General features: G+C 40.5%; 1 protein-coding gene across 2 annotated transcripts; it reads left to right on the top strand.

Moving 5' to 3' along the window:
- The first annotated feature begins 1,962 nt into the window (after positions 1–1,962).
- Positions 1,963–21,873, top strand: LOC147323613 (cytohesin-1-like). 2 transcript variants are annotated; one of them, XM_086304084.1, is made up of 12 exons: positions 1,963–2,228; positions 8,224–8,306; positions 12,524–12,588; positions 14,590–14,656; positions 15,192–15,310; positions 15,727–15,920; positions 16,910–17,058; positions 18,053–18,164; positions 18,728–18,804; positions 18,899–18,970; positions 19,967–20,121; positions 20,213–21,873. In XM_086304084.1, exons 1-12 carry the CDS (start codon positions 2,201–2,203, stop codon positions 20,289–20,291), a joined length of 1,200 nt encoding a protein of 399 aa, XP_086160210.1. In that variant the 5' UTR covers positions 1,963–2,200; the 3' UTR covers positions 20,292–21,873. The 2 variants fall into 2 exon arrangements, with proteins under 2 accessions (XP_086160210.1, XP_086160211.1); XM_086304085.1 differs by lacking the exons at positions 19,967–20,121; positions 20,213–21,873 and having other exon boundaries at positions 1,965–2,228; positions 18,053–18,165; positions 18,726–18,804; positions 18,899–19,878.
- Positions 21,874–24,668: the final 2,795 nt, after the last annotated feature.

The raw sequence follows: 24,668 nt of genomic DNA, 5'->3' as shown, positions 1-24,668 counted from the left end.
AAGTGGACTTTTTTTAAGGCCTGCTTTGTCAGCCCTGATTGAAGACTTACTGGTTCAGTTACCTCAACTTGTGCAGACAGTTTAGTTCAGTGCATCCAAGCTTTTAAATATGCTAGCCCTCTATCTCAGTGTGAAAATTAGCAGCCGCTTCTCTAAAAGTCCTTTTTTCACTCTTGATAACGGACTGACCTCACTGTGAGCTGTTTGTATCATAACCAGAAAAAGTCCCCCTTAAAGCAAACTGTTTTTAATGTTTTCCGAGCTGACCCTTTAAGCTGTTAAACAGCAGCAGCTCTTCCTTACCCCACCCCAACATATCCTGTTTTGACGTGTCCGAACTCTGAATAAAGCACCAATTCAGGCGCACAGCTGCAATCCTTTTCCCTCCTTTCCTCCGTCCTTCACTACACCCTCTCCTCTCCCTTCCTTTTTCACACAGGCAGGCTATCTCTGATATCAAACCCAGCTTCCTCTGGCTTCACACCCTCGTTGTTAAATATATTTCTCTTTTCCAGCGGGTGGGTACTATTATTATAACATTAAATGTAGAGACAAGTATGTCACTTTGTCAAAATCCCCAGCCCAAAAGCCATTAAAGGTGATTTTAGCTCACACATTAATCAGTATAGACATAAAAACATACAAATCTGAAGTTGCAAACATATAATGTTGCTGTAATTTTCAGTTTTTTACTACACAAAATTATCTATCTATCTCTCTGTACATAGTTGGAGTCAGATATGCTGGTCTGCATAATTCAGAAAGATCTCATCTGCTAGGATTTTCTAGCATAATAATCTCTAGGATTTGCAGAGAAAAAGAGAAATTATCCTGTGAGCCACAGTTCTCTGGAGAAAAAATGGGCAAATTTCTTGCTGAGGTCTGAGGTTTGGGGGGGAAACCTTAAACCATTGCTCTGATAGGAGGGCAACGGTATAACTTACTTAACAAGTTGTTACAACCAAGGTATAGACAAGACCATCTCTGAACACACAGCACCGGAAACCTTGAAGCAGATGGGCTACGTCAGTAGAAGATACCACCATTTGCCACTGCTGTCAGCTAATAACAGGAAATTGAGGCTACAATTCACACAGAATCACCACATTTTGACAGCAGAAGATTGCAAAAATGTTGCCTGGTCTGATGAGTAATGATTTCTGCTCGGACATTTGGATGGCAGGGTCAGAATGTCCCTTAAGCAAAATATAATGATGTGAGAGATATTTTCTTTGCACACTTTGGGCCCCTTAGTACCAACTCACCATCAATGAAACACAACAATCTACCCGAGTACCTTTATGACCACAATGACCAATCTTCTGATGGCTGCTTGCAACGGGATAACGTAACTCATCAAAAAAGCTTAGTTAGGTTTTTTGAACGTGACAATGTGGTCACTGTACTCAAATGACCTCCACATTCACCAGATCTCAGTCGAATAGAGCACATTTAGGATGTTATGGAACTGGAGTCACATGAAGGACATAGAACCAACAAATCTGATGCTATCATGTCACTATGGACCAAAGTCTCTGGCCAACATTCCCAGTACTAGCAAGGTGTACCTAATGAAGTTCATAAGTGTGTGTATACTATGCATATAGTATATGCATATGCATATATACTATGCAGTACATACACAAACATATATCCTATTCTATACACTGTATACTATAGTTGAGGCCTCTATAGTTGTATACCTAAATGAAATAAAGAAATTGTCTGCTTGTGAATTTATATTTTCACAGTGTAGATTTACCTGATAACCAGCAGCTCCACGAAGTGATCCCGGGAGGAGACACAGATCCTTTGAGTTTGCGTAAGAAAAGACATCCGGTGTAAAAACTCCCTTGGCGACCCCTTCTGCGTAAGTGAGCACCAGAAAGTAAAGGATATGAAGTATAAAGGATATGAATACAATAACCCATACCTATTTTTATTTTTAATTTCTGAAGACAGACAGACAGATAGACACATAGATAGGTCTTTGATTGGCTGTTGCCGCTTAAGCCACGCCCCCCATCATCCTGCCAGACACCGGCTGTCTCTTCGTAGTCAGTTGTCATCAACTGCCAGTCTAACGGTAACTGACTGAAAAACTAGACACACTATAGCCACTCATTTGGGCTTTAAAGTTACTTAAAAAGTGTCACCTTTAGCGTGGTTTCCTGGGGACAGCGCTGACCAACAGTGGAACATGGTTCTGGAAATGGAAGACGAAGTTGGTAAGTTACCTGACGCGGTTTAGTTAAACAGCGTTAACCTAGAGGCTAACACGGATAGCTAGCGCACTAGCATAACTTTGTGCATAGTTATGGATAGGTAAGCGAGGCGAGCTCGCTCCAGTAGCAGGTACTTTTTTAGTATGTGTTTTGGCATTTAATATCCTGTACTCAGAGCGAAAGCAACAAGTCCTCATGTGTCTGACTTATTAATGCTCTTTGGCAGTCTTTATTAACTGGCACAAGAGATCTATTATTATTAATCTGGGTCGGTGCCAGACCTCCTGGGGGGCTATACTTATTGTGCAGCACCAGATGAGTCTATAAATACAATCAATGCAACCATTTATTGGTTCGGAAGTGAATGAACTGCACTCAAAACTGCAAAGAGTTGTCAACAACACAGGAGGCTGTAAACACACGCACACGTATAGTTATGAATTTGGATTATAAATCAGCGTCTTCGCAGCACCGCTGCTGTTTCCTGTGAAAATGACAGACAGGATACATACAGAATCTCATACAGGATGGTGCCCCACCTTATTCTGAAAAATAGATGGCTTAATGTTCATAAGAGCAAGGGAAAGCTATCAAAATGAACTTCCTGTAATATGAACTGCATTAAAAGCTTTATTTCACCTTACTTTGGAGCATCATTTTAGTAGTGTGTTTCTTCCACTTTCTGTGCACTGCAGCTGACATTTTATAATGCCCGCACTTTATTTCTCTGTAATTTAAGTATTTCTTCTCCGGGGCACATCGTGTTCCCCCTCATGTTCTTTTCTCATTTTATCGGTTTTAGCCTCATTGCTTATTGGACTTAGTCTTAAGGCTGTACAAATGCAACCAGGGAGGATTATATCCTTACTGTTGAGCCAGTTATCCTTGAAATGGACAATTATGGGCTTGTGAACACTGAAACAGACAATTACTGCCTTGTGAGCATTACGAGACGCTGAGAGCTCAAAGTACAGATATTTTTCTTGTCGTAACCAAACTGCTTTGCCTTAGGTCCTGGGTCATGGTACTTTCTGGTGGCAAACACATGTGATGAGCAGAGAAAGAAGAATAAACTGTTGTTTTTGATATTGGCTGCATTTTCCATCCCCAGGAGAAGTGAGTCAGCCTTCTCATTGCTTTACCATATATTTTGGTATGGCTTTGTTTTGGAGACGCACAAGGGTTATTTCCAGCTCTGAACAGGCCTTCGGTTCATGGCTACACGTGGTATTAACTGCATGGAGCCTGAGTTGCATCACTTAACAAAGATCTATACATTTCCGTGTTAACCATTAAAACACAGTCAGCTGATTCAGTGGCTGTGGATGAAAGGAAAACTGCTTTCTGGAGGTCAAAGACACTAAATAAACAGCAAATAAGCTTAATACAGTCTTTGAAAGAGAGTTTGAAATGCTTGCTTGTTTGTTTTTTACTGGCTAAAACTGCTTCATTGGGCTGGAAGGCAAACAATGTCCTTGCTCATGTGAAGCTGTACCCCCCCATCCTTTTTTAAAAATTTCCTCCTGGTCCCCAGTCTCCACGTGGGGGAGTCCGTTCATTGATGGAGTAAATGAGCAAGGGAGGAGTCAAGATGGACAGAAGGAAGAGGAGGGGGAGAGAGATGAGAGTTCAAGGGTTTCCCCCCCTCTTAAACACACATTTGTCCTTATCCTCATTTGCTGCCCTCCCTCCTTTGCTGGAATGAGGTTATAAGGACTACAGAGGTTAGACTGGAGGACCACAGGATTTGGGTTAGGGATTGGAAAGTTTGGTCAAAGCTGGTTTATTTGAAAGAAACACGCTTTTTCTTTTACTGGAAGTGATGATAAACCTAAAGCTGTGTGGACTTCAGAGCTATAAACTGGCCTGAGCTGGTTGTACTGGGACCATTCTTGCTGCCGGTGGCGTCTCTCGGCAGACAGAAGCTTTCTTGGGTATGAGTATTAGAATTATGACGCAAATGTGTAGGTGTTCAGTTATCCTGAATGAGTGCATGTCCTCTTGTGAAACTTTTTGAGAACGGAAACCAGAACAGATGCTAACTGTAGCTTGACTGATGCGGTTTTTTTGTCTCTCTGCTTCAGGAGGATGTGATGTGGTGCAGACGGTGGAAGCAGGTTATAGAGCAAACTTTAGGCCTAGGTTTGATGGTTGGATGTGCCAAGCAGCTGGTCCTAGCAGAGACACTAATACACACTCAGTGCCCTTGAGACTATGCAGAGCAGCTGGTTTGCAGAGTGAGATGAGGTGTCTTGGTATTTATGCCTGTGTGTGTGTGTGTGTGTGTGTGTGTGTGTGTGTGTGTGTGTGTGTGTGTGTGTGTGTGTGTGTGTGTGTCTGTGTGTGCGTGTGTGTGTCAGTTTGAGAAAAGGACGATATTTTCTTTCACAAGCTGTCATAAATCGTTTGTTTTATTTCCTCTCTTAGCATAGAGGGGAAGTCAGTGTGAATGCCAGTTTCACTGACTCGATACTCACATAGTTTGTTGTTTATGCCCTCAGGTTTATAATAAGAGCTGCTGCAGCCTACTTAAACCTCCTTTTGTGGGTCAGGGGTGTGCGTGACTAGCCAGTTCATCACTGTTTATAAGTCTGACAAATACAAATTATATTAAATCCTTCGGTGCCATTTTTGGATTTTGACAGAATCACAGATGTCTGGAGGTCCCAAGTCTTTTAAATGGTTTGACAAAAACGTACTGTAATTACAAGTTTGCTTAGATTGTCATACTTTTGTTTTCTATGAGAACTTTTGGTGAGAATTTACTTACATTTCATAGTCCAGTCTGGTATTAACTGATAATATAGAAATGATCTGTAAGATTTGTCCTCAGCTAGATTACATCTTGTATAAAGTTGTTAAGCTTTACTCATTAAGATGTTAAGCGAAAAAAATATTTTCTCTTAATTTACCAGTGTCTGTTAGTAATGTGCATCTACCACCTGAAAGAGGCAGTGCACCTACAAGCTGTTTATCAACCGCTAAAAAAATAATACAGTGTGCTACTGACTAGCAGGTTTGAGACCAGTAAACTATGTGTGCCACTGTGAAGTTGAACGATACTGTAAAAGAAGCGAAGAAACCCAAAGTAAACATTACTCCAGTACAGCCATCACAAAGCCACGTAACCCCCCCCCCCCCCCCCCCCCACTCTTTAAGCCATCTCTCTGCAGATTGGCTGCCCCTCACAAATACAGTCAAAACTATGTGTCTGATGTTATGTCATGATGCCCTACGCACAGCCTACCGTATATAAAACAGCTACATGTTGTACCTGTGTGCTGTCACCAGGGGGCAGTGTGAAAAATATGTGGAACAAGTAGTCTCTGGGCTACTTCTGGATTTTGTTGCCTGTTTCGGTCCTGTCGTTTAAAGGACAGAAGTTGTAATAGAGAAGCCCTCAGAGTTAGGGGAGCCCAAGCAATTAAAAACAAGGGAAGCTGTTAAGTGCAGCCACTGTCTGTTTCTATTTTTTGTTCTTTGATCAGTTTCTTGTACACCTTTGCAGGGAGCTAGCTTCCTTTCCTGTTCAAGCCAACCTTACCACCGATCAGAAAATAAGAAAAAAAGCAAGTTTGGTTTTCAAAGCTAACCTTCACACGCCAGTCTTTAAAGTGGTGGGCATCCCAAAAGGCTGTGAAAACGTTTAGACTCCAAGAAGTTGTAAAAACTCCCTGATTAACAATTTGTATTTTAGTTATATTGTACAACATACTAACACGAGCCTAGAGTACCTTATGTGTTAAACATTTGATAAATGTTTCTGCAGAGGTTGACACTCAGTAACATGGTCACAATGGCAAAGTGAAGTGAACAGTTGACTTGAATCTCTCAGCAGGACTTCTCTAATGAGGCCGACAGACAGCAGCAGCACAGCGTGATTTGTCCTCTCTGGCTGCTTGTTTTTCAACGTCAATTGTGACCTTTCTTCCACTTTTTCTTAGGTTAGAGCATTTCATACAGTAGTTTTATTGTGAAGCACAGACAAGAGGAAGATTCACTGTTGACAATGTAGAGGTGAGCTGTGTGCAAATATGTATGTGTGAAACAAGAAATATTCCACATCAGCACAATGGTGCTGTGGTCCCTGAGCCTGAGTCCCAGAGGAAAATCATGAAAATGTTCATATATTTTCAACCAGGTTTCTTATCTGGGGATTCGTTTGTTCAATCAAAATGGAAGTTTTTGTTTAAACAATGCTCAAAATTAACAGGAAATTGAGATTTCTGTCAAAAAAAGATAACATTATAATCATAGCGAACCTACAAAATCCTGTCCTGAGCCAACCCGATGTGTTGTTTTTACACTTTTTTTTTTCTTTCCTTTTCTTTCCACTCAAGCTTTCTTAAGAAAAACCACAAGTACGTGTATCAGCAGCTCTTGTCTGTTCCTGTGTTATCGTTGTTCTGCAGATATATTGGGTGTCTGTGGGTACATGAACCTCCCTTCTATCAGCGTACACATTCGTTCATGTACGGTTGGGGTGTTTCTCATAAGGAGGAACACCATTCAACTTTGATAGGTACACTAATATATCAAGTCTAATGTGCCAACTGTTAGTCATCAGATGTTTTCTTTGAGGTTTGTATGTGAGGTCTGACTGTTTTTTTTTCTTTTCTTTATAGACCAAAAACAAACATCCTGTTTCAGTAACAAAACCTTCAGCTCATGTTATAAAGTTCATGATAGTACATGAAATCTGATCTGATAGATCTATTGTTTTACTTTATTTTGTCTTCTATTAGTTTCAGTTTTTATTATTATGATATGGATTGTATGTGTCAGATTATAAAATTTAGGAAGTACACATACATCATACAGACTCATCACAGTGTCATAAAGGCTCCTTGGGAAAGGTGTGATCACAGAATTAATCAAACCAGACCAACATTAAAATTCTTTCCTCTAGTTGTGTATAGTTGTGCTTTCATAATTACATTATTAATACACACTTGGTTTTTGTTTTGTTTTACGTTTTTTTTTCTGTTTTAATTTGCTGTTATACCTGTCAGTGCAGAGTTTTCTCTAAAGTTCACCAAGGCCTTCCTTAAAAGCAAGAATCATCAGTTATTAAGATTAATTATCCAGGAGCTGTGAGTGTTGGTGCAGTTTTTGTAATTTAAATACATGCTGAGATTTAAGTACTGAGCTCATGTGAATAAATCATTCACACTATAGTCTCTTATTATCTTGTAGTAAATAGCAAATAGTATTATTGTTTTTTTATTTTTTTGTTTTTACTTGTGTGGATGACCAGAGGAAGAATATGGTTTGGGACAAAGTTACTACCGATGTTATCATGTTGATCTTAATTTCACTTTTTATTCCCTTTTGCTGGTAACAACTATGGTGCTTGGGCTTTTTTGACCTCTGAAAGGGACATGCCAGAAAAAGTTTCTCAACCACTGCAGTAATATAACCTCACCAAGAGTGTGTGTGTGCGTGAGTGAGTGCGTGTGTGTATACATGTGAGGACAGAAGATTGGCATGCTACTATACTTATGGGGACAAATTGCCTGTCCCATGAGTCTGAAGGCATTTTTGAGGCTCAAAATGTGGTTTTAGTGTCAAAGTTAAAGTTAGGTTATGGTTAAGTTTTGGGTTAGAGTTAGGCATTCATTTTTGATGGTTAGGGTCAGCAGCTAGGGAAAGCATTATGTCACTGAGATGTCGTCACTAAGATATGAAAATGATTGTGTGTGTTTGTGTGTTTATATAAGACAGAGAGGTTTTCTTTCTTCCTCTAGTTCAGGACTGAATTTTGGGTGGTGGTGGGGTGGTGTGGTGGGTATATGACGGATCAAAGATTGTGTTGCCATAGTGACCCTGAGCAGTGGGAATTTCAGATCTCTGTTCTTCATTTGTGTGTATGGTTTTCTTGTAGTTTTTGTTTAATTTCAGTTTGATTCCAGAGGGGATTTTCACATTTGTATTTCTTCTCTATCTGAGGGAGAGTATTTGGTCTCTTATTTAGTGTTGCGTATACTTCTGTCCTCAGTGCCTGATGACCTGAGTCCAGAGGAGCGTCAGGAGCTGGAGAGCATCCGGCGCAGAAAACAAGAGCTGCTGCAGGACATACAGGTAAGAGTACACTCACATTCTTTGTCCGAGCCAGTTGATGTCCTTTCCAAGCTGAGCTCATCTGGGGTTTAAAGCATGAAAGTCTGAAATATGTCTTGTTTTATAATTATCTAATCTAATTTATTGTGGAACTGGATGCACATAGGTATGTCCACTTGACCAGATGGATGTAAATAAAGTCACTTGTATGTGCATCAGAAACTCAACCACTCTTTGTCCCAATATAATTTCATTTACTAAGCATCCATCCATAATATTTCAATCATTATTATTAAAGTTGGAAGAGTAATCTTCCAGCAGAACCAGATCCTTTGTTGGCACCTGTTTACCTCCACTGGTTGGGCCAATTCTGGTGCCAAAAAGATGTGATCAAAAGGTTTCAGGAATTGGTCCATGGAACCCCCTCCGCCCCTGAAAAACACTTAAACCAGATTTAAATTTGACTGACCTTTAAAGTCATCTCCTTGTGTTCTGATAGCTAGATAGTTATCTTTCAGCTTGCTTTGTATTTAATCAGAGTCGAGAAACTCTTAACTCTCATGATGAGTAGGGCAGGTGGTGCTGGTGTGACTTTAAAATTCAGTCAAACCTGATAAAAGTCCCTGCCTGACCTCCTCCGAATCAGCTGCTTTCTTTCTCTAATAACTTTAAAAAGTTGTGCAAAATTCTACCTTCACATAATGAAAACCGACTGAATTACTGACCCTTGAAGTACATAGGGTTGGTTTGAAATTAAGTTCTCTTATTTCTTTCAGCATTTCAGCATCCCTTAAAGATCTGATCCTTGAGGTCTGCTAAAAAGCAAATCTATTTTGCACCACTTTAAATGTCATGGTCTAAAGTCAAACATTTGTTTTTGTTTGGCACAGTTTCTCCTTGTAGACCTGGTCTACAAGGAGAGTTTGCTCTTGATTCTATATGATGTTAGTGATCTTAAGTGTGTTGTTCAAACCATCTGTTTGCAAGTGACAGCCAATCGGCAGAAAAATGGTTTAAATGGAGAAGAGCTAAAACTGCTTGTTTTGGACAGAGGATGAACCAAGGACCTGTACCATTTATTTATAAAATGAATGAGGATTATTTTGAACTGTAAACCCTGTCAAGTTACCGCACTAGAATCCAAAGAATAAAAATACTGAGTTGTAAATAATCCAGGTCCACATTAACATGGGGTCTGTAGCAGCATAAAGTAGGTATCATTTATCCAGCCCTTATATTAGCTTTATCAGAAAGGTAGAGAGGCTTTGTCCCCTGAACCCAAACTGGGAGCTGGTTTACTAGAGTAAAAGCTGTGTCCCACATTTACCTGTTGGGAAATCTAGATTTAATGTAATGATAATTTCCTTAATTATGGATATATATGTGTTTTTCCCAACACAGTATTTTGGAAAACTGGTTGTTAAGTTTTAATAGTAATGTGAACCAGTTATCAGTGATGTTACACTGCATTAAGAGTATTTCTTTTAGCTCTCTATTCATTGCTCTGGCAGCTATCACTGAATTAATTAACAGTCTTTTAAAAATCATGATGAAACTTAGTTTGGTAAAGTGTTTGAGTTCCTGCCCCACTAGTCCCTGTACGTCATTTCATAATTATAGGGGAATCACATTCCCATTCTTCTGTGAAAGTACTAGTGGATGTTTACTCTTTTATCCTGTCTCTGTTTTCTGTCTTAATTACTGCCTGGATAAAATGCTTTCTTAACTGAGCAGCAATGAAACAGGATTTTGTTTTTGTCCTTGCTCTGCACCCTGTGGTTGTCTGGAACATTTTATTTTTCAAAACTTTTTTTTTCCCCAGAGCAGAGACACACAGGAGTTACAAACCCTGCTTTGTGTTGTTTTGTCTTTGTCTTTAATTCTTTTCTCTCTGTGTGTCCTTGAGAAGATTTTTCACCTCCAAGTCTAGACCACTGTGTCTGGGGAGGTGTGTGTGTGTTTGGAGGGTAGGGTGTATACGGCTATGACCACCAGAGCGTTACTGTATACACTGAAGACAGATGATCGTCTTTGTCTGAGGGGGATGTACCTCTAATATGCATGTGTCCTCTGGCTCTCTCAGCCTGGAGAGACACATTAACCCCCTGCTTTAGTTCCCTCTACAAGCTTAAATAAATTAGCAGGACTGCCTGTGTCAGTTCTTGATGTGGAGAAATTTGTTACGTGAGATAGAGGATAAAGCTGGCCTTGTGACTTTAATGTAAATTCAACCTACTTGAAGGATAAAAGTCAATCAGAAAATTACACAACACACAACAAGGACTCACCGTCCATTTCCATATGTCAGATTGTTTGTTAAAACAGTGTTTTAGTTTTATATGCTTGTTTGCATAAAGTTGGACATGCAAGTGTCATTGCAACTCATTTAGAACTGAAACAAATTAATCTCCAATGAATTTGACTCAGGAGTAACTTGTTGGTTTCAGTTTGTGTCTCTTGTAAGATTATTTAGATTATCGTGCCTTGTTGGGAAAATGACATAAAGATCAGCTTTATTGGCAAGTTGTCACTATCGTCGACCACCGACATCAGAATCCATCACCATAACCCTAATGGACTGTATATAAAAGATGGACATAGCCAGTGCAATGTAATGTACTTTATTGGTTTGTGTAGTTCCATTTGGAAGTCTGAGCATTTTGACGATCACCATCTTTTCAAACCAGACATATAGAGTTTTGATTGGACTGAGAAACCATGCCCTGCTTTATTGTCTGTTTACTCATTTATAAAAATTAGCAACATATTTTTTAACGAAGACTTTGAGGGATGAGAGACAAGGACATTAATGCAAACTGTATACACAGTTCTGAAATATATAAACACGTGGGATGTGAAAAGAAGTCAAGAAATTCCCAGTACATCATGGGATGTCCCCCTAGAGCCTGCGCCTCCAGCAGCCTAACCAAAAGATGGTTCAGGGTCAGCTGAACCAACCCTAACCACTTTGCATATCTCATGTCTTTATCAAAAAGCCAAATCTGAAAATGAACCCAAGCAAGTGTGTCTCTGTTCTTAACCCAATCTGGGACCTGGTTGCTGAGGGCTCAGCCCTCCCATTCTACTTTTGAGAGGGAAGTGATCCGCTGGAAGAATTTGATACTTTAAGGTTTTTGATGAGGCCTGCTCAAGCACACAGAAGAATGAGAAATGTATCTGCTGGTAGTTGCTGAATGATATCAGCAGCAAGAGATGACTCAAACAAAAGTGACATTAGGCCCATTTTCTTTTAAACTGAGATTTAATAAGGTAAGCCAAAAAAATATTTTGAGCCTGATCTATAGCAGAGAGCTGTCAGTGTGGTGGGAATCCACAACACACACAAAGAAACACTCAAACACACAGCCTCCAGGCAACAGCACTGTGTAAACTGATGGATGGAGTTTATTATCAAGGTCGACTCGTTTAGCGTCTCTCTTCACTAAGCCCCGCCCTGTCTTTCCCTCAGGGCCTGATGGGTAATGAGCCATGAAATATTCCAGTAGTGGAGACAGAGGACACAGTTCTTATTTACCTTAGCTGATGGTGATGTAGCCTTGTTTTCACAACCTCATATGTCTAAGAACCGATTCATCTGCTTCTGTCCATTTTCTGTAATTATCTTAGCCTTTTGTTGTTATTATTGTGTCTTTATTTCTTTCTCTTCTCAGGACCATTGGCAATCAAAAGTCTTTGGTCCTGCGTATTCCTGTCTCCCCACCAATGTTGACATTGGGTGTGGGGGTATAGTCTGGTAAATTTGGGTCAGCAGCGGGGAGGGGAGTGGTATGAAGGGGGAAAGAGGGGACAGGAGGGGTTGTAGGCTCTGACCCCGGAACAGGTGTTACAGATCCCAGAGAGGTTTCTTTTAAAGGGTGGCTGTTGCATGTAACCCAGCAGAGAAAAATGATGAGTCTGTCTGCGAGTGTGTGAGTCATATCTGCATTTTTAGGGGTTTTAGTGGGTCATCTCTTTAGTGGGAAGTGCTTGTATGGATGTTGGTCAGTGAGATGTAGGTGGAACAGACCACCATGTGTAATTCATTGTGACAGCAAGATCAAAGCATCTCCAGAGGGCTCCTCTGAAGGGTTAGATATCACACAAATGGCACATGTAGATGTCTGCTGCTGTTTCCCTTCAGCTTCTGTACTCAAAAAAAAACAATCAAAATAATGATCCCTTCTCCTTCCCCCTTCTGTTTCATCACTTCTTTCCCTTCTCTTTCTGTCTGCACTCAGAGGCTGAAGGATGAGATAGCAGAGGTGACCAGCGAGATTGAAAACCTGGGCCTGACTGAAGAGAGGTAAACTATCTCTCAACTACCATTTCTGTGCTTGTGCGTAGGCAGCAGCACTCTCCTCAGCCTTTGTTTTGGAGGATTTCTAGTCAGAGAAAAGACCAAAAAAATCTGTCCAACCATTAGAGCACTGCCTTATGGGATTATTGATTAATCCATCAGATAATTAGCAGAATATAAGCCCAATTAAGGTTGCCAGTGGGACATGAAAAGTCTTCAGACTGCTTATTTTGACATTCAAGGCAGATATTCACTAAGGATATGAATCACAAACTGGTTTCAGTCAACTGTTGTCAAAATAGTTTGACATGTTTATTGAGAGCTGCATATTGCATAACAATAACATAAAGAGGATTTGTCTGGACCACTAGAAACTTAGAAGATAAAGAAATCATGGTGGAAGAACATCCTGAAGTTTGGCTTTATTTCACAAAGAAACATGACAACACTGGCAGTTATGTTTGGAAAATGTCTTTCTTTTCTATATTTATCATATAATTCCCCTCTCATCCTTTATCCTTCAAGCTTGTCAGGTCCTCTACCAGAGGTCTGGGAGCTTGAGGCTCCTGCGTAGTATCTTAGCTGTTCCTAGGACTGCACTCTTCTGGACAGAGATCTTGGATATTGTTCCTGGGATCTGCCGGAGCCACTCGCCTAGCTTGGGAGCCACTGCACCTAGTGCTCCGAGTACTACTGGGACCACTGTTACCTTCACCCTATACATCTTTACCAGCTCTTCTTTGAGCCCTGGATACTTCTCCAGCTTCTCGTGTTCCTTCTTCCTGATGTAGCGATACTGAATGACAGCAACATCTATCACTATGGCCGTCTTCTTCTGTTTGTCTACCACCACTATGCCTAGTTGGTTAGCCACCACCATTTTGTCTGTCTGTATCTGGAAGTCCCACAGGATCTATGCCAGCTACTTGGTTATGGTGTTCCATGTATGCCCTGCCTGCTAGCATCTTCCACCCTACTGTTATGTGCTGCATTGTCTCAGGGGCGTCTTTACACAGCCTGTACCTGGGGTCTTGCCTGGTGTGATAGACCCCAGCCTTTATGGATCTTGTGCTCAGAGCTTGTTCCTGTACTGCCATGATTAGTGCCGCAGGGTCATGGGCAGGGCATCACCTGATCTTACCGTTGAGCTGACTCCTCAGGACCTTCTGCAAGTAGTTGCAGCTTTCCTAGCAGCCTCTTAGTAGTTCCCATTTGCCTGGGATCCCCAGGTACTTGTAGCTGTCCTCGATGTCTGCAATGTTCATTTTGTTCTTTTCTACTGCCAGACGCAGACCACAAGGCTGTGAGTTTTTGCTTGGCAGTTTCCAAGAGCAAGGCTTAGGCACCTCCCTTGATCTTGTATCTGAGAGTACTTCATGTACTCTCATGGAGGATCTGGGTTTTAAGCTTCACCATGATCCTGTCTTTCAGGTCAGTTCCTGTCACACTCAATTTCTATCACACTTGGGGCCAATCTCATATGGAGATGATGATATCTCCCCCCTGACCTGTCGTCCTGGCTCCCCCTTGCTGTAGCATGTATGTTGTACCTCGTCAGTCTCTAGCTATGAGAGCAGTCCCTTCTTCCGAATGTTGGAACTCTGAACTACTAGATGTTTCGGCATCAATATCGAAGATATTCGATATCGAAGATCCCATAGGTCCCTAGCATGGGGAGTCTAGCCTACGACCGTTACTGAATACAGACGCCCCCAGGCGGGAAGTGAACTTGCATATATGCTGAAATAACTTTCTGCACAACATGGGCAGCATGACTGTTACTGAGGTTGTTTTTAGAACATCGGTGCTACGCAGGCAGGTCTAACAGACATTTCCTTTGACTAAGAAAACAAAAAAAAAAATCCATCCAATATTTTCCATTCTAGGTGATAAAAGCCAGGCTGTTGTAACAGAGAGCTGGGCTGGCATTGAAAATTTAAATTCACTGGTGATGAATAAATATGATTTACACACTAATGGTTTATGTTTTTTAAAATGTTATTTTAGGAAAAACATGCAAAGGAATAGACAGATGGCCATGGGCCGAAAAAAGTTCAACATGGATCCTGCGAAGGTAAATACATTTATGCAGCAGTGCTTTCTTCTTTCATGTGAGTTCAGCTACTGATTATCAGTCTGTTTTAGTTTAGTTTAGGAAAAGTGTCCTCTTTCAGCTGACAAGGATATAAAATACACAAACCTTGTTTTTTGCATTTGCATCATGTATTAAAATGTAACTCCAGCCTTTTCCTGAAACACCATTAGTGTGATTGGTCTTTAAATTTGACACCCTGACTCTGTTTTGGTTGTTTGTTTGTTTGTTTGTTTTTATTAAAGCCATGTACTCTGTGTACTTTTTTTACTCCTGGTTGTTCGCACCCACAGTTTGACGCTACCCCTGAACAACCAGGTGATACTGTAACAGGTGTTTTTCTAAAAGGAGATATTTTATGGATTATTGGTCTTGAATGGGTAGAAAGAAGAAAAAAAACAACCAAAACTCCTCCATACAAAATTACTAAAATGAACTACAAACTTCTCTGAACTGCTTGTTTTCATTCAGTGTGTGATGTTCGTTCTGGGGTGTGTGTTTTGATTTTCTTCCTCAGGGCATTCGCTTCTTGATCGACTGTTCGCTGCTGAAAAACACCAGTGAAGACATTGCCCAGTTTCTGTATAAGGGGGAGGGGCTTAACAAAACCGCCATCGGGGACTATCTGGGCGAGAGGTAAGCAGTATTAATGATGTCCTTTCCAGTAGACAGTTTTGACATGTGCTATCAAAAAAGGACAGTCTTGAGCCTACATGGACAATAGCAGGAGTTCAGACCATCTCACATTTTATTCTTCACTCCTCTTTAAAAAGTTTATTCCTTATAAGTAATAAAAGGCCAGTTTAAAAAAAAAAAACAGATTATTATTATTATTATTATTATTATTATTACTACCACATCTTCTGTGTGTTACAGGAGAAATTGTGCTGTATACTGGATATAGATTTTGGTGCATAAGCAGTTCAACAAGAGCATCCTTTAATTTGATTCTCTTGAGTTGAACAGAGCTGACACAGTTTCTCTTCTGTTTACTCCTGTGTGCGTGCACACGTGGGTGTGTGTTTGTGTGTGGGATTTCGTGTGTCGTGCAGAGATGAATTCAACATCAAGGTCCTGCACGCCTTCCTGGAGCTTCACGAGTTCACAGACTTGAACCTGGTTCAGGCTCTCAGGCAGTTTCTGTGGAGCTTTAGGCTGCCCGGCGAGGCCCAGAAAATCGACCGCATGATGGAGGCGTTTGCTCGGCGATACTGTCACTGCAACCCCGGAGTGTTTCAGAGCATCGGTACGTGAGGAAAAAACGGTTTATGGTCACAGTTTTTACATATTACAGAGTGAAAATAAAGAAGTTGTTCAATAATAAAACCATTTTTCTTCCATCTTTTTTTCATTTTTACAGCATTTATTCCATTCACACACTGTATGTAGGGCTCTACAATTTTCCACTGAGCAGGAAAACACACCAGTAATGATTTATATTTAGTTTAATGCGCATTTCCGTTTTTCGTTTAAATAAAGTCACCTTTATTTATTCAACACATTTTAAACGACCGAGTTGATCTAAATGTATTATCTAATACTCACAGAAACATAACTAGAATACGAAGCAAAGCAAAAGTTACAATAATTTTAATGTCATCGTTTTAGGCCAGGACCTGCATATTAAACTAACTTTAATATAAAGATTTACCTGTTTGTTTGTTTTTTGTTTGTTGTTAACTTATCTTCGCTTCTCTTTAGCTCAGGAACTTCTAGAGTTCTTGCTTTCTTACTCTTAGTGAGCACTCAGCCACATTCACCTACTCACCACACAGTTTTTACACATCACACACAAAGTCTCATACTGATGCACTGGGGGAAATTTGTAGCTCACCATCTTGTTCAAAGATATTTTGACTTGCAGACACGAGGATCTTCCCTTCTGCTTCCTGACATGGGTAATATGAGGAATGTGCAAATAGGTGAAGGTTGTGCTGCTTACTGGACAGAGCACACAGGTTTTTGGAAAAGTATAGCATGCGGTTTGTACGTAAGGTGTTATTTGATAATTAGCACACTGTGTTCTATGTCTGCACTGGATGGACCTGATAGTGAACAAATACATACAACCAACTATGACTGTAGTTGTCTGGGAATGTAATTTCTTTTAACTAACACTCTACACAAAGGTATAGCAGCACCTCAGTGGTTTTCAGTTAATCGTTTAAACTCACTGTGGTCTTTCTAACAGCCTGACTCGGAAAACATACAAACACACACTGTGTCTGTTTGCAGATACCTGTTACGTGTTGTCGTTCGCCGTGATCATGTTGAACACCAGTCTACACAACCCCAACGTGAAGGACAAACCCTCTGTTCAGAAATTCACAGCAATGAACAGAGGAATCAATGATGGAGGAGACCTACCGGAGGACCTGCTCAGGGTGAGTGAAGTTCAGGAAGTCCACAGCACCCTGTGTGATATACTCACTATGTGTTCAGGCCCTGTGAATTCAGACAGAACAGCACATCTGATGGTCCATGTGTGTGGAAATATGAATGCGCTGTGGAGTTTCTGGTGGACATTTAAACAACTTGGAAAGCACCGGCTGTCCGATGACTGTAGCTGTGATTGTTATGATTATAACCGTGACACATGATATGATAATAGGTACTTGCAGCTGTTGTTTGTGACCTTGTGGTTTTGCAAGCCAAGCGTCATATTGAAGTTACATTCCTGATTAGTGTAACATTAGCACCTTACGTTCAACCACAAATGGAGCCAAAAGTCTGAGCAGAAACCACAAACGAAGAATGAGCTAGAGATGCTTCATTTTTCTGTTCTGTGGTAGAGACGAGAAGAAGGTTTCTCAAAAATGTCAGTGTATTCAAACTGAACGGTCCAGACAGCACGTAAAAGTCCCTCATTACAACACATTCCAACAAATAATGCAGAAAAGCTCAATTCCAATTATTTTTAAAACATCTCAGGCTGTTAATCATAAATGGGTGTCTCAATGACTAAAAATTATTTACCAAGAAACTGCTTTTTTAAAGGAGTAAAGTGGGGGTTCAGCTTGTGGTTTCAGCTTTTTGAAATTCCTGGCAAAGGCTCAAGTGAACATGTCTAAAATGTATAAATGATACACTTTGAAAATGTTCCTGTGTTTGAGTTTTTTTAAATAAGTTATTATGCAACAGTTTCACCCGTGTAAACACCATTTCTATTTATTTCATAGCTGAAGTAGCCAACACATTATTCTGTTGTATTCTCTGAGTGTATTTGTTGTTTTTACTTAAGTTTATTTTGATAAATCATAACCCCAGAGTTGAAATTTGCTGATAAATGTTTGTGTTGTAAATAAGTAGAAGTTAAGATAAAGGTAAGGATAAATAGTAGCTACCCGCATGATCTAAATGATGTCACCATCTATGCAGAACCTGTACGACAGCATCAAGAACGAACCTTTTAAGATCCCAGAGGATGATGGGAATGACCTCACACACACCTTCTTCAACCCCGACAGAGAAGGGTGGTTGCTCAAACTCGGTATGTTCAGTTTCTACAAACAGGTCGTCCCTCTAGTGGACCAGATATGTAACAGCGGCTTTAACGAGACGATGAGAGATCTTTTTATTGAAACATTAATCAAAGTTGAGTGAAATGTTTTACTCTCCTGTTGACGCTCTTCTTGTCTGTTTGTGTTTCATGGTTTTGACTTCAGGAGGTATGTATCCTCACACTCGCCAGCTTTAATGCACCGCTTTGCTTTCTGAGCTGCCCCTGCCCACCACCCCGTCATTTCTGTCCTGCCACTGGCTGTGTGCATTCACCTACCCATCACAGTTTTACTGTGATAATTAGTTTTTACATCCGGTTCACCTGCTGCTTTTCGCTATCATGTCCTGATGTGAAGGTATTAGCGCTTCACATCTGCCTCTAACTGCTGGACTCCTTGAACTGCCCACTGACTCACGTTTTAACCTCAGCTGTTGCAGTCAGTAGGCTTTACTTAACCTGCTGAATTGTGTCATCAGTGTGCTTCAGAGTGTCGCCGTCAACATCAGCATTCAGTTTACCGATGTCATAACTCACCTTTAATCCATCCTCAGGTGGAAGAGTGAAGACCTGGAAGCGGCGCTGGTTTATTCTCACTGATAACTGTCTCTACTACTTTGAATACACCACTGTGAGTACTTCTTGTTTCACTGTGAAAATAAATGATTACTGGATGTAACTGTGGACAGCCTGAACTATTTTTTTTTCTTTCTGCTGTTTAAAAGGACAAAGAACCCAGAGGGATTATTCCACTGGAAAATCTAAGCATCAGAGAAGTCGAGGACTCAAAGAAGCCGGTAAACCGCTGCTCTCTTTGTTTTTGTCCTGTGATTGAAGAGATCAAAGTCTCAGAGATCAGAAAAAGATGGCAAAAACAGGAGGGGACACAAATCTCTTTGGGTTTGCGTCAGGAACAGCATCCCACATAAATCTGCCAAATCAAACATGCAGAGCTAACCGCTGTGGCGACCCTCTGTTAATAAGGGAGCTGCTGAAAGCAGCTTACAAAGGATTTCAAAAAGCAAAGCAAAAATAAACCGTGTAACCATGTCTCCAAAGTAATGATGACTTTGATTTTCTTGTGATACTAGTCCTTATTTTGCATGTTTTCCTTAGTTACTCCCATGATTATTATGGACGCATAATTAAAAACTAAAGGTTATAATCTTCAGCATGGACAACCAAGTTTGTGAATGTGACAACTTGAGAACGAGGCAACATGGGATTTTGAAATTCATACCGTGCATCTAATAAAAAGTTAGGACGAGCTTCAATCTGAGTGACCTCGACCTCAAGGTCAGAGGCCAAGTTCTATAAAAATCTTGTGAACACAGTAAATCAAGACCGATGTCACGTAGGAGTTTCAAAATGGTAACATACGTGCATCTGCTCACAAGCTGTGGGGTCGCTCTTGTGGTCGTCAAGTTTTTAATTTTGGAGGAAGCCTAAAGTCATACCTGGAGGAGCCAGAGATTTAGCCACTTTTTCCATTGGCTTCAAATATTTGATGACTTTATCCAAAAATAGGGTTTTAAAAAAAAGTACATATACTACACAGGTGCAAGCCTGAAAAAGCATTTAAAAAAAACCCACAACGTACCCAACGATAACTCCAGCAAATGAACAATGAACACGTGACCGTCCACCCTCAACCTGCTGATGGATCAACAGTTTATATAAAGTTTATATAAAGTTTTTATTACAGCGTTGAACACGTTCAGTACAGCGAAAACAACCGATCACACATGTAACTTGTTTACTCGCCTTCCTGCCTCAACCATGATCTCTCTCAGAACTGCTTCGAGCTGTTCATCCCCAACCACAAAGATCAGGTGATCAAGGCCTGCAAGACGGAGGCAGACGGCCGCGTCGTCGAGGGAAACCACACTTTCTACAGAATCTCCGCCCCAACTGTGGAGGAGAAGGACGAATGGATCAAAAGCATCAAGTGAGTTTCAGTTTTGTTTTCTCTCCCTGCAGAGGGTCAAACTAATGATGACGATGAAGAAAAAGTGGAACTGCTGTCCTTCTCTCTGCAGGGCTGCCATCAGCAAAGACCCGTTCTATGAGATGTTAGCTGCTCGGAAGAAGAAAGTCTCCTCCCTGAAGGGGCTGTAGAGCTGCTGAGGATAAAACAACCGCAGGCCTGTTTCAGGTGGACCTGACATTCCCGCTGCAGACCTGAACCTGGCGGAGGATTCACCTCTTAAAGCGGCTTGTCTTTTGTCCCCTTTTCAACAGACACACCTTCAGAACCAGCGCTCCCTTCTTTACAGGTCTGACCTCCTGCCGACACTTTATTTCCCATCTGCAGCTAATGTTATTCAGACAGAGACCGCTCTTTTGTTTGCTGAAACGTCACCTTTTTAGAGTCCTGCTGCTGCAGTACTGTAACGATGCTGCGGTGCCCTCCGGTTAGCTCTCCCGCTCATCTTGAAACCTGCTGTAAGGACTGTTGACAAGCATTTGAATGACCTCTGAGCCTTTTCGCACAATCAGTGTTTGGTCTGCTTGAGTACAGCAAGTCCCTACAGCTGCTGAAAACAGAGAGAGCGCGGGAAATGTTGTCAGTTCACGTCTCCAGAGGAGTGAACTACGAAGCGAGGTTAATGAGTTAGCGAGGTAGCAAGCCTGAAGTTGTTTTGTTGTTGTTGTTGTTCAGAGTTTTGGTTTAAAATCAACAGCAAAAAGCAGCCCAGTGACAAACTAACAACACATAAGGCAGTACAGGAAAACCTGCTCAAAAACAGCTGTGTGTTTACAGTGACTTCAATCAAATTCAATTCAATTTTATTTACATAGCGGCAAATCACAACAGTCGCTTCAAGGCGCTCAAATCAACGATGCCAACAATACGTTTCATTGCTCCTGCTTGTCTCTGCAGATCTTAATTGGTCTGCAGTTTTCCTAGCTGCAAATCCAAAACGTAAATCTGATCTGGAAACCAGCAAGAAGTTATCACTTCTGTCCTGTGGTGTGGTCCACCATCAAGCTGGAAATGGACTGTCACCAGATCGCTCCTAAATCATTGTAAGGAGTTTTTGTTTTTTTTAGTATTAGTATATTTTTTAGTATTTAGTATTGTTAATACAGTACCTATTGACCCTTGGTAAGTATATTAAAATTATGCCAATAAGAATAACAGAAATAGAAAACGTGATTGTTCTTCACCATCATATAAAAAATACACATCGCCATTCTAATTACACTCACAGTCACATCTACAGGCACCTGTTAACCTAACGTGCACACCTGGAGAAAACCCAAGACATTCACGCTGCAGGACAGCAGTCCTGACCCTCATAAAATAAGAATTCATATGATGAAGTGGCAAAGGAAATAAACAGTAATACTATTAATAGAAATAAGTAAAGTTAATCACAGCTGTAGCAGACTGGAGTTGTTGAAATGTGTCTGCTTCACAGTGCACTCCTCTGGACGGAAAAGTTTGAGATAAAATAAACGACTCCTCGTGAAAGCTGCACAGCAGCAGAATCTGAGATTCTGACTTTTCTGAAGCTGACGAAGATTCAGCTCAGGACTCAGTCGAGACTGAGCAGCGTTTAGTTTGTTGCCATACATTTCCCCCCTGCCCCGTTTTGTTACTACTGTTGATCTTCTGTCCATGAAAAGGAAGGTAAAACAGAAATAGTCAAATATTTATTTATCCACATTTCTTGTAATTTATTGTTTTTGTCTCAATAAAAGTTTGCAAAGAATCTTCTGCTCCTGTTTGAGTTCATTATTTTACTGAAGTTGTTTTATTGTTCATTTGTAATGAATAAGTTTGATTTAAAATGAAGTGAGAATGGTTCCGATTAGTTTTCTCTAAGCACCTTCTGAGGTTGTTCGACCGCATTTCTTCTGTAGTGTAAACACTAACGTGTCCTGATGCAACCTAGACAGTCATTAATGCAGGACATGGTGGCCTCTGCAGTCACCTGTAACCTCATCCTGCCAAACAGCTGCAATAAACTAAACACAGCCGGCCTTTTATCTTGTATAACCTTTTTTTTTTTTTTAACCCTCTGATGCATGAATTATGAAAGCCTTGGTCAAGATTTTTTTCTTAAGTGCTTTTATTCTTCTCAGGACATGAAAAAAAATGTTCAACTCTTTTTTCCCCAAAAATATGTTTTTTTATAAAGTTATAAACTTGTCCACTCCAGTGGACTACATGCGCCTGAGCACTTAGCATGAAATACTGTGAATTTACTATAAAAATTAATTACCTTGTGTTCTATTGTAAATATACAAACACTTGTTTGCTTGTATCCTTTGAAAAACATCTCAGCAATTTTTTTGGAACTTTCAACTCATAAGGCCCCAATGTTTAGACGTAAATAACAAAACCAATCAACAGTCCTAGCTGTGAATCCTACACCTGAATATGGCAAACTATCTCCAACAAGAGAAACATTTTTGAGTCTACACAGTTCTATAACGATGCAGGACAGTATTACCAAGCCCTTAGTAGCATGCTGGAAGAAAACACAAACTGACATCTTAGTCTCTGCATCTCCAAACACTTCTGTGTTCATCACACCTAGGCTGTCCGTAGTTCCTATGTCTCTGTTCTGCTCTGGCAGCCAGTCTCATCATCACTGGACTTATCACTGAACTCATCATCACTGCACTCATCAATGAAATCATCATCACTGGAGCTGGATGGAATTTCCTGGACTATTCTGTACGCTGCCTTATTCTTTGCTGCATTTGAAGTCTACAAAATATGATAAAATAATTATTATAGTAACTCAAACTACAGCTGATCTGCACAGAAATATACATTTTAAATGAGTAGCTTATAAATGTAACAATTATATGCTTACTTATAACCAAAACAGTCCCAAAAAACAGTGAGACAATTTATGACTTATGTTAAAAAAATATAGTGGGTAATGCATGATGTCCACTACAGTGGACACATGGTTAATCGTAGTTTTCTACATATTAGACATAACAATTTCTTATTCCAAACAGATAATATCCTTCCCTAGATGTTACTGCATATCATCATATTTTTTTTACCTGTTGGGCTCTTTTAGCATAGAAGGATTGACAGGATATGCCAGCAGTGGTCGGCAGGGGTGACAGTTTGTCTGCCATCTTTGATTCAGAGGAAATTTACTTGCAGTTGCACTAACTGAACACTGAATTGACCTCAATGGAGCATGGCAGCAGAGAGCACTCTAAAGGCTAATATGCAGTTCCACCATAGAAACCAATGCATTAAAGAGATATGTACGTTTTAGTAGCTGTCCACTCCAGTGACCACTATGCATCAGAGGGTTAATGAACTTTTGTATGGGTTTAATTCCAGTGCTCCCTGTCCCACTTGACCTCAATCTAAAGCATGCCGCCAGCTACCGAACACAGGTTTCAATACTCTGTTCTCATTCATTTAAGCACTTGTCTCACCTTTATCTAATGTAACTCATGAAGCAGCCAGTCATTCTAGCAGAGCTGTCAGTAAACTACGTTATCTTCTGTAAAGTTTCCCCACATCCTGCTAATGTTGATGTGACCTGATTACTCTGGAAAACCACAGCGCATATCAAGGAGATGAAAGCACGAGCACTGAAGCAGACCTGGGAAATTCCCCTTCCAGCGAAAGGTACGGCTGAAGTAGTACGTGTTAGAGCTGTGACAGAAGGCAGACTAATCAGACATCGGCTTATGTGTCGCACTCCGCAAAATATTAGTACGAGTCGATCTCGCTGTGTTCTTCTCAACTGGCAAGAGTGGCTCACGCAGTGTTCACTAGTGACGATTAGTCAACATTTGAATCATACTTGATGGCCGATTTGTGGTCAAACACCCACATAATTCCAAAATTCATGATAGGTTTTTTTCAGGGCTCCAAGTGGTTACAAACAAATTTTTATGACAGCTGTCAGAGCTTTACAGTCCACTGTGTGAGCTGTCATCACAAAGCAAAACAAAGGGACATCATAAAAAGGAAGGAAACTCGAAAGTGATTGATCTGAATGCAGTGGAAAACACACCACAGGGTTCAGGTACCTGAAGCTGCAAGAGGCTGAAATGGTTCCAAACTGAAGCCAGATCTTAGTGGAGGCACCAGGAAAGATGGAGGCTTATTGCTTAAACCTTTTTAACTTTATTGGGATTATTTTACAAAAATAGCTTCATGTTGTATAATGACTTGAAACTAAGATCAAAAACACATCAGGAAAGTATTCAAGTGAGAATTTGAGGTTTTCTTGTAAACTTTTATACAAGCATATTTGTTTTTGCAACCAGAGAAGTCTGCCCCTGGTGGCCATTAGAAAGAATGCATTTCCGCATTGGCCTCACTGAAGCTGTCTGTCAAGGTCAGTCATTCCCAAAATAATTTGACTTTAAAGTCAAATAGATTTCTATTTTCTATTCAGTTTTTCTTTTAGAATCACAAAGGATGCTTTGGTTTTGTTTTTTGTTATTTAGACTAAAATTTTAAAATCTTTACATTTAAAAAGAAACAACTAATGAAAC

The sequence above is a fragment of the Aulonocara sp. 'chitande type north' Nkhata Bay genome, linkage group LG8, assembly GCF_057382095.1.
Source record: "Aulonocara sp. 'chitande type north' Nkhata Bay isolate Kocher_YH1m ecotype deep benthic linkage group LG8, A_spYH_male_GT1.1, whole genome shotgun sequence".
Taxonomy (NCBI): domain Eukaryota; kingdom Metazoa; phylum Chordata; class Actinopteri; order Cichliformes; family Cichlidae; genus Aulonocara; species Aulonocara sp. 'chitande type north' Nkhata Bay.
Note: the sequence above shows the minus strand (reverse complement) of the source record. Positions and strands in the feature narration are given on the sequence as shown.